Source organism: Lotus japonicus, chromosome 1 (genome assembly GCF_012489685.1).
Source record: "Lotus japonicus ecotype B-129 chromosome 1, LjGifu_v1.2".
Classification (NCBI taxonomy): domain Eukaryota; kingdom Viridiplantae; phylum Streptophyta; class Magnoliopsida; order Fabales; family Fabaceae; genus Lotus; species Lotus japonicus.
This window is the reverse complement of record NC_080041.1, coordinates 48,935,802-48,946,095: the sequence shown is the minus strand read 5'-3', so window position 1 is coordinate 48,946,095 and position 10,294 is coordinate 48,935,802. Positions and strand designations below refer to the sequence as shown.

Sequence of the window (10,294 nt, the reverse complement as noted above, 5' to 3'; positions counted from 1 at the left end):
ATCAAAACTTACCCTAAGAGGCACTTCCCATGCGAGAGTAAACGATCAAAACTTACCCTAAGAGGCACTTCCCATGGAACCTCCACAACCTGGGAAAAAGACACCACCTCAAAATTACCCCTAGGCCCGCCAGGAGATAGCCATGGAAAAGAAAAATGGTGTGTTTGTTCACCACCATGATTTTTCATTATAATAAGCGGACGGCACTAATTGATGATTAGATATTTGCTCTCTAATTTGAATTTTTCCTTTTTTGCAATTTTTAAATTAGTCCTTGATTACCGGCAGCAAGCCAAAACTTTAGATTAAGGGGCCAAAACCAAAGATTATAACTAATATGAAAACAATTAGTTTGGTTCTGATTTAACTTAAACGAACCATTATCCCAATAAACATGAACAAATTATGTTGATTTGGATCATCGATTTCATCTAATTGATCCAAACCAATCAACACTAGTCACCATCTAGTCTTACCGCTCTCAAGTGCTGCTCAACAAGTTTGGTTCATGTTATTCAAACGAGCTGCTGAATGGAACAATTCACATGCTTCATTCGAGTCAAGTTCAATGGAAAAAATGGTTCATATCAAACTCAAGTTTTGAGTCAAAACATTTCTTATCAAGTCCAGCAAACTAAACCCACTGCTCATTCAGCTGCGTAGTTTCCGCCATTAAAAAAAAATAATTCTGAGTCGTGGTATATAGCCCAAAAACTTCATAACTTATAGGCTATAGCCAACCAAAATGTCAAAATCTAAATTATAAATTACTTGCAGGAAACATGACATGCACCAGCCACATACAGAAAACATTTAAGATCTCAAAATAAAACCCGGACCATCAGTAACTACTGCATTCAATATCTCCCCTTTCCTCCTCTCCCATAAGCACGCCCACTACCTCTCCCACCCCTCCCTCTGCCCCCTTTTCCTCCATGATGCTTTCCTCCCCCTCCACCGCCACCTCGCGCCTTGTTCGCCTCAGATTTCACATGCAAATCTTCTGGCAAGGGAAGAATATGATCCACACACTTTCGGAAGCTGAAATCGTCAGTAGAGCCGTCCTCCCTGATTAGGAAAAAGCACCTGCTACTAAAGGCGGGATGCTTGCGGACTTGGAAAGCGCGAATCCCTCCACCAATCTTCCTATCAGCCTCTGCATGCCCTTTCTTAAGCAATTCCAACAACATCATATGTTCGTACTGCAACACAACAAATCAATGTGGATTCAGCAAGAAAAAAATTAAGGTTGCAGGATTGCAGCTACTTTAACATCAAGTTATAAAACTGAATAGTGAGAACAACATTCTAAAAGAATTGTGCTACATCCAAATTTGAACACTCAGGTGGCATTTGGCATCATGAAGTTCAACATACGAATCCTGACATCTGTGAAGCACGGGTACTTTGAAACTGGCTATGCACCCGCACCGGGTACCGGTACTCCGTGGGTGTACGCCATGGTACTTTGAAACCATGTGTTTTTTTTTACAAGCTTTACCATGTGTTTGAATTGTTACTATATGCAAGATATATGAATATTGAGAGATTTTATATGTAATTAATAATATTATGTAACATAGATTATTTGATATCTATTTTTATACTTCACTATATATATATTTATATTTTTTTTAATATATATATATTAACGTACCTATAACGTACCCGTACCTAGGATTTTCTAAAAATGTCGTACCTCGTACCCGGTACCGTACCCGCACCCGGTACCGCACCCGTACCTGTGCATCCTAGCCTGACATGCAAATATGCGGTAAAACTGAACTGTCAAATCACATTCTGGTGGTAATGAACAGCAATTCAAGAACCCTTGCAATAAAACAACATATTCTAGCTAACTTATGGGAAACCTATGCAAGGAAACTGCCACTATAACAGTGACATTATGTTGATAGATTGCAGCAAAGATGGCTGGCTAGCAAATGTTCTTCTAGCAACAAGAAGGCACCTATATTGCATATAGAAGCTGCAATTGAAGACCAGTAGACTCAATTTTCAAAGGCACCTATATTGCATATAGAAGCTGCAATTGAAGACCAGTAGACTCAATTTTCAAAGGCATAGAGCCAGTTTGGATGCGGACCAAAACATGTTGGAGCTTATCTAGTGCTTTTTCTTGTAGATAAGCTCCAATCAGTGCTTTTAGTCCGTATCCAAACAGGACATTAATAGATAACAAGTGTCTTCTTTTACCACATTGCTTGCAAAGCTTCTCCAGTGTCTAGAAGGTGAGATTGAACTTTGAGACTGAAGTAATACCCAACTTATGAAGCAACAGCTCTCAGACTGAGTAAAGTAACCCAACTTATCAAGAGTGAGTTAATTCAATCAAAAACCAAAATGAACAGAAACGAATCTCACAATGCTACACATCAGAGTAACCAGGTATACCTTCGTTTTTACAAGATAAAAAATGAAAAAATCTATCTGGGCATTAACTATTTTCAGAAATTCCTACTTATAGAAAATCAATCTAAAGAAATTCCTAGAACCAAGATAGGGGAAAATCACAATGTCAAATAATTAAGTCACGTCTTGTCCATTCGAATCTGTACCCATGATTAATTACACAAAATTTCACCTTTTGTTTTCTCTGATTTCTATTCCTTTCCCCCTTTTTTCTCCAAGGAATTAATTAAGACAAGTCACAAGTCTAGTCCATTCGAATTGCGCGAAAAATTTCACCCTTTGTTCTATTCATAATTTTCTGTTTTTAATAGCATCATTCATGTATTGACAATCAAAACAAATCATGCGTGCCATCAACACAAAGAGAACATAAATTGCAATGAAATAGCGAGAACAGAGTAGTAGTAGTTGCAAATTGCAATACCTCGTTAACATTGATAGATTGAGGCCAGGCATGAAGAAAGTTGAAGAAGTAATGGAACATCTCCGAGGAAGACGCGAAGCTTTTGAATCCCAACTTGATGGGATCAGGAACTGAACCTTCCTTCTCTGCTTCTTCTTCTTGCTCTTCTCCTTCACCTTCCACCTTCTCCAACCGTTGTTCTTCCACCGATTTTTCCTCGTCCACCTTCTGCTTCTTCGCAACGACGTCGTCGTGGGAACCCTCTTCCTCCCTCTCACGCTTGTGGTCGGGTTCGGCGCCGCTTTCGACGTCCATGTCTACGGTGGTGGTGGTGGCGGCGGCGGGAGTGTTGGGATCTACGAGTTCCGGTGCGGTTTCTTCTGCCATGAGAGTGAGACTCTGAAACCCTAGATTAGATTATGATGGCGATAGTTGCTACTGAGGACACCCTAACTAAGACGGGGTTTCGTTTCCTATTTTAAATAGTATGTAACACGTGCACTCGCACGCACGTGGTAGAACTCTTCACTTTCATCATCTAATTTTTTTTCGTACAACATTCCAATGCTAGTTCTTAGAGTAGTTGCTTAAACACTATTTTGGTGGGCCCAAGCTGCCACATAAGATTTAAGCGATTCATGTTAATTTTGTTTCAATGCAAGGTTGCTTATTTTACTTTTAGTAGGGTCTCACTATACTTTATATTTATATTTTTTATTCCCACATTTAAATTTAAATATTAATTCAAATGTAACTGATTACTTTTTTTTAAATGTAACTGATTACTTAATCACTAATCAATCTTTTATCAACTAATTTATTAATTGAGTTAAAGAAAAAACTAATTTATTAATTAAATACAATTTTTTCTTTAGGCCCAAATACTTACGAACCCTCATGCCTCAGCCCACCACGTTAGTTATTTTGCTTTGATTTTTTTAACATTATAATAAAAGCCCACTTGCTTTTGTGTTAATATTTAATAAGGTTTAGAAAATAAAACCTAATCTGATCTTCAACCCTTATCAGAAGTATCCAGAAGCAGCTTCTGCAAGAGAGAGGAAGAGACGAGAAGAAGAAGAAGAAAGAAAATGGATCGGAGATTCAATCACCCCTTCGTCTCTCTCACACCTTCCTTCATCTCTCTCACACCCCTGGTCTCTATGCTTCCCACACGATGTTAATCAACTCTTCCAGCAACAAATCAGACCTCCCCAAACCCAGATCGGAGATTCAATCACCATACCGGAGGTTCCAGCAACAAATCGGAGCTTCCCACAACCACATCGGAGGTTCAATCACGAGATTGTGGGTTTACAAAATAGATCAGAGACATGCAATAAGTCATTGTTGTCGGAGACTTGGAGTCGTTGCTGCGCCGGCGGTGCTCACCTCACATATCCGTCTCCGGTTCTCTCTTCTCTTCTGTAACAAATTTTTGTTTTGTTTTGTTTTTTTCTTTTGTTTGGGACTTTCAACAATTTGTATTTTAAATTTATAAATTTGTGCTCATCTCCCTTCTCTTATGTAATAAATTTCTGAATATTTTTTTATTTTTTTCTACTGCTTGTGACCTTTATGGATTATCTTTGTTTGTTGCTTCTGCTTCTTCTTCCCTCTTCTTTTAACGAGAATTTTGTTGCTGGTTGAGAAAGAGAAAACAATTTTTTAATAGCTGCAGCAAGTTAAGGAGCGTTGCTTATTTAAGCAACGTTGCTTAGCTTTGAGCTGTTAGCAACGCCACCTCAGCAAGCTCCAATGAGGCAGAAAAATAAGGAACGCACCTTATTTTAAGCAACCAGGTTAAGCAACCCCCATTGGAGTTGCTCTTAGCACTATTTATGTGGGCCCGTATTGTCACATGTGCTTAAGCAACTCTCAAGCAATTTTGCTCCAACTATGAGTTCTTAGTTCTTACCACTATTCATTAGGTCTCATTAACCATATAATTTATACTTTTTATTTTCATAAAGTAATAAAACAAAACTCATAAAGTAATAAAGTAATTTGGATGAGAGAGAAAAAATAATTTTTTATGCTGAGAATTCAAAAAGTAAAACTCTTTTATATAAGAACTGAGTTCTTATTTTTAAGAACTAAGAACTTTATGTCAGCACTTTCAATGGTTAAGAACTCAGTTCTTATTTCTTAACTCAAAAATAAGAACTAAGAATCTTGCATTGGAGATGCTCTAAAGGAGCTCAATTAATGTTGTTATTTTTTTAAAAAGTTTTACTTGTTTTCTTATTTTACCCTCTTAAATGTATTTTATCTTCCCCATTTATTACTCTCACAAGGGTATTATATGGAAAAACATCATTTAATGTTATCTTGAAAAGCTAAGTGAACAGATATATAGGAACACATTTTTTTCTTCAAAGTTGACAGTCAATAAGGAACGAGGTAGTATATTTATGGCTTTAAAGCATTTTTAATCTCCCACGAATTCGAGTTATACAAAAGAAGTCCCTAAACTTCAAAAGTACCATTTTTTGATCCCAATGTTTGGGCAAGCTTGTGGGTTGTACTTTTTACGGCGGGGATGAGGCGGCTATTCATTGCTTGGCAAAGGAAATGGAGGAGTGGTGGCCGCCCTGAGTGCCGACATTGCTCTTGGTGTTACTTTTTGTTTTGGTTTAGGTCTTCGGTTTTGCTTCCATTGGGGTTTCTCTTTTATTTTGGGAGGTTCCTTTGTTTATATTTTTAGGGGTTAAGTGAATGTGTATTTGTGTGGATAGTTGAGGACTTTTGTTTTTTAATCCCCACTGTCTTATTCTTGAACTTAGCCTCTTACTTCTTATTATAATTAATATATTTGAATTTCAAAAAAAAAATGTCCACAAACACTCACAACTTGTTTATGAATTCAGATCCTCTCCTGCTGCTGCACCATCAAGCAAGTATAAAATGAGAGAGAATATACATGTAATTATCACTTGGTTTTTTCTTAAATTAATTATAACCATTGGATTGTAAAATTTGTGGCTCAAAATGTGCTGGAGGGGCTGGAGAGAATAAATGGCTGGAGAGGATCCAAATTCCTTCTTTATATAGCTGAGAGATGGAAATCTACCCGTTGTGACCTAGCCGTTGGAATATGTTCGTTGATGAGTTGTTTCCTTCTTTGATTTGAATGTCATGGGTAGCCAACAGTTGTATGTATAGATATGTCTTTCAACAACTATTTTATGTAATTTTATATACTATGGTCCTATAGCGTGTAGTCTACAATTGTATTCTTGTATACTTTTAGAGACTTTTGTTCTTATTAGAACCTTTGACCAGAGTTAAGATGGTTACTAGCTAGTTATTTGTTTCCCAGTGTGGTTTTCTGATTGCTTCAAATCTTCAAGCCATTCCAACACTTCATGATTCAAATCTTTTCAATAATTTTCAGGTTTTGAAGCTTTACGTACGATTGTTGTTTGATATTCAACATTTATCAAGTTTCATCAACATGTTTCATTCATTAAGCATCTTCATCTCCAATTCTGATTTTCAGCTTCCTCTAAATGGCTTTTGATGAAACTCATCATTTTATCATATAATCAGCATCAAATGAACATGATGTTCAACATTTTGAAACTTGTGATGGGTTAGTTAGTCTTCTTAACTCTTGAATCGATAATAAGTCATCAGTATGTGGAGTAGACATTCTAATTTCGCTGATCAACATCTGATGTTTCTTGGCCATGTTGGTCCAATAGAGTTAACAACTTCTTGGAGACGTAGAGAAGTTTTGTGTAAGACTTCCTTCTAATGGTGTCGTTGAAGGTCTTCATCTTCATCTAAGTTGATTAAAATGTCAGTATTTTGAGCAGATATTCTTCTGATGATATTCAAAAGATGTTCTCCTTCATCGATTTCATTCTTCAATATATTTTTTAACTGCTTTCTATTTTACATCCTAAGAATAATTAATCATTTGTTTTTTAGCTCTCTTCATGAATGATTTCTTGTAGATTTTATGAAGAGATACGGAGTTGGTCTCTTTGGTGCTTGGTTTCAGAAATATCTTGGGAGAGCGTGGTTCTTTATAAGAAATATCTTCATGATTGTCTGATGTGATGATTCTTCATTTGATCTTCTAAACCTTGACTTTATCTTCTTCTCAATCTGAGAGTTAACTATCGATTAGATTATCTTCTCGAAGAGTTAATCTTCAAGCCTTGAAATAGATGTCACCAAGATATAAATTTAAATAAGAAGCCTTCAATGTGTAAGAACAAGATTTGGTCATGTAGTACAACTCTATGTTTTGATGATTACATATTAACTATTGTGTATGAACAATTATGGTACTCTAACATTGTTTTCTGAGTGTTTAAATGACAGGCTCTGACTCTGGTCAATACTCACAATTATCAGAAGCATTTAGCCCAAAGAGTAACCAACGAAATGCTTTCGCACTCACTATGTTCTGTTTGAACAGTAGTATATGCTTCAGAAGCTCTGAAGATGATAAGCTCTGATATGGATTCAGATCACTTAAAGTTCTGAAGACCAGAAGCTCTGAAGGTCCAGAGGTTCTGAAGGTTCAGAGGCTCTGAAGGTTCAGAAGTTCTGAAGGTCCAGAAGCTGAGAAGTGAAGATTCTGAAGTCCAAGAGTAAGCTGGCTCTAAAGACCAAGTACTTCCAACTCTGATGTCCAGAAGCATAAGATACGAAGGTCAGAGGATCCAAGCTTCCCTCTGACTCTGATCACCAAGCTTCACAAGTTCCAACATGAAGCGTCGCCTGATCAGAAGTCAATTAGGATAAGACTCACGTCGCTATCCAAGTACAAAAGCAATTGTACTATCCTGACGGCCTTACCTAAGATGTTCAGCCACAGCAGAATCTGGAAGTTACAGATCTGCCCTCCAATTGTAGCATTCCATGCAACGGATACAACCCTAATCCTTGGAGTATAAATAGAGGTTGAAGTTCGAAGAAGACGCTAAGAAACTTTGTGCAAGCTTAAGCAACCATTCAATATTCTCTTAGCAGTTTTTCTTCAATCATTCTTACTGTGTTTACCTTAGCTTTCTTAGAAGCATTCATTGTAAACCCAAAACCTTCAAACAGTTAGTTTGTTTTCCTTAAGGGACCAAGTTTGGTCAGCTCCTTGAGAAGACTAAGAGAGTGAATCTTAGTGTTTGCTAGTTCATTGTATTGTTAGTCACTGAGCAGGTTGCTAGTGCAGTTGTAACAAACATTGAATAGTGGATTGCCTTCATTCTAAGAAGGAAGAAATCACCTTAACGGGTGGACTCGACTAGCTTGAGTGATTATCAAGTGAACCAGGATAAAGTACTTGTGTACTTCTCTTCATCTCTTATCTTTGCACCTTGTGTTGTTTGTTCGAGAGATTTGTCTAAATCTCAAGAGGGAAAAGTTTTTAGTTGAAAACGCTATTCAAACCCCCCCTTCTATCGTTTTTCATACCTTCAATTGGTATCAGAGCGCAAGTTCTGATTACCACACCTAACAGTGTTCAGTGATCCAGGCCGGTGTGAAAAACTGTGATGGCTACCATCAGTGATGTGCAAAAGGATGTCTACAGTGCAAAGCCTCCTATCTTTGATGGACAAAAGTTCGAGTACTGGAAAGATAGAATCGAAAGCTTCTTTCTTGGATTCGATGCTGATCTTTGGGATATTATCGTGGATGGCTACATGCGTCCAGTTGATGTTGATGGCAAAAATATCTCAAGAGAAAATATGACGCCTGAGAAAAGGAAGAAATTCTCAGAGCATCACAAAGCTAGAACCATTCTTCTCAATGCTATCTCTTATGAAGAATATCAGAAGATAGCAGATCGTGAGTATGCTAAGTCTATCCTTGATTCCTTAAAGATGACTCATGAAGGAAACAAAGAAGTGAAAGAGACAAAGGCATTGTCTCTGATCAGGAAGTACGAATCTTTCCAGATGGAACCTGGTGAATCCATTGAAGATATGTTTTCGATTCTAGTTGATTATTGTTGGAATAAGACCTCTCAACAAAAGCTATACCACTGCTGATCATGTCAAGAGGATTCTTAGAGGTCTTCCTGAAAACTGGGTACCCTTGATAACTTCCTTGTAGTTTTCAAGAGATCTTGACCAGTTGAGTTTGGAAGAACTCATAAGTATGCTGAAGAGTCATGAGTTAGATCGTGAAGAGCATCAGATTCACAGGAAGAAGTCCATAGCCTTGAAATCCAAATCTGAAAAGGAAAAAGCTCTCCAAGCAGCTGAAGAGTCTGAAGGAACCTCTGAAGATTCTGATGAAAATGAGCTAACCCTGATCTCCAGAAAGCTCAACCGCATCTGGAAGCACAGGCAGAGCAAGTATAGAGGCTCATCAAAGGGCAAAGGAAAGCAAGAATCTTCATCCAGTCAGAACAATTCCTCATCAAAAGAAGTCACTTGCTTCGAATGCAAAGAATCAGGACACTACAAAAGTGATTGTCCAAAGCTGAAAAAGGACAAGAAGCCAAAGAAGCATTTCAAAGCAAAGAAAGGTCTTATGGTGACTTTTGATGACTCAGAGTCAGAAGAAGTTGACTCTGATGGAGAAATCGTTGAAGGACTCATGGCAATTGTCAAGGACAAAGAAGCAGAGTCTAAAGATGCACCTAATGCTGAATCTGCATCAGAGGAAGAACCAGACTCTGATGATGAAAATGAGGTATTTGCTTCTTTCTCAACTTCTGAACTTAAAGCTTCCTTGTCTGATATTATGGATAAATATAACTCTCTTTTGACAAAGCGTAAAAAGTTGAAAAAGAATTTCTCTGCTGCCTCTGAAACTTCTATTGAACATGAGAAAAAGATTTATGAATTAACTGTGAGTAACCATGCTTTAGTTAACTCTAACTCTGTGCTCAAAAATCAAATTGCTAAATTAGAAGAAGTTGTTGCTTGCGATGCCTCTGATGTTAAGAATGAATCTAAATATGAAAAGGCTTTTCAAAGATTTCTAGCTAAGAGCGTGGATAGAAGCTTAATGGCTTCAATGATCTATGGCGTAAGCAGAAATGGAATGTATGACATTGGCTATTCTAAACCCAGTAGAAAGGAGTCTCCTATGCCTAAGGCAAAATCTTTATATGAACATTTTGTACCCTCTGGTACTATATTGCCTGAACCATTGCCTGTTAAAGTTGCTAACCACCCTCTCAAAAAGGGAACTTTCTCTATATCTAAATATCATGCTCAGATTCCTTTGCAGTATCATGTTGAGAAACCCAATGTTGTCAGAACCTCTGGGGTAACTAACAAGAAAGGACCCAGAAAGTGGGTAGCTAAGGAAAAGATTATCTATGTTGCAGATATCCTTGATCGCTCCACTGAAACACCAATCATGGTATCTGGATAGTGGATGCTCGCGACACATGACGAGAGAAAGGCGTATGTTCCAAGACCTGATACTTAAGCCTGGTGGCGAAGTTGGTTTTGGAGGCAATGAGAAGGGTAAAATTGTTGGTTCTGGTAC

General features: G+C 37.6%; 1 protein-coding gene across 1 annotated transcript; it reads right to left on the bottom strand.

Annotated features, from left to right (window-relative positions):
* Nucleotides 1–613: 613 nt before the first annotated feature.
* Nucleotides 614–3,299, bottom strand: LOC130742683 (protein EMBRYO DEFECTIVE 514-like). The gene is made up of 2 exons (XM_057594812.1): nt 2,855–3,299; nt 614–1,202 (listed from the first exon to the last, which is right to left on the bottom strand). Exons 1-2 carry the CDS (start codon nt 3,218–3,220, stop codon nt 858–860), a joined length of 711 nt encoding a protein of 236 aa, XP_057450795.1. The 5' UTR covers nt 3,221–3,299; the 3' UTR covers nt 614–857.
* Nucleotides 3,300–10,294: the final 6,995 nt, after the last annotated feature.

Bases quoted from the DNA above. Each gene is read 5' to 3' on its own strand.
- LOC130742683 (XM_057594812.1), bottom strand. From the start codon at position 3,220: ATGGCAGAAGAAACCGCACCGGAACTCGTAGATCCCAACACTCCCGCC. The intron at 1,203-2,854 runs GTATTGCAATTT...GTTGTGTTGCAG, and splicing joins AATCTATCAATGTTAACGAG to TACGAACATATGATGTTGTT.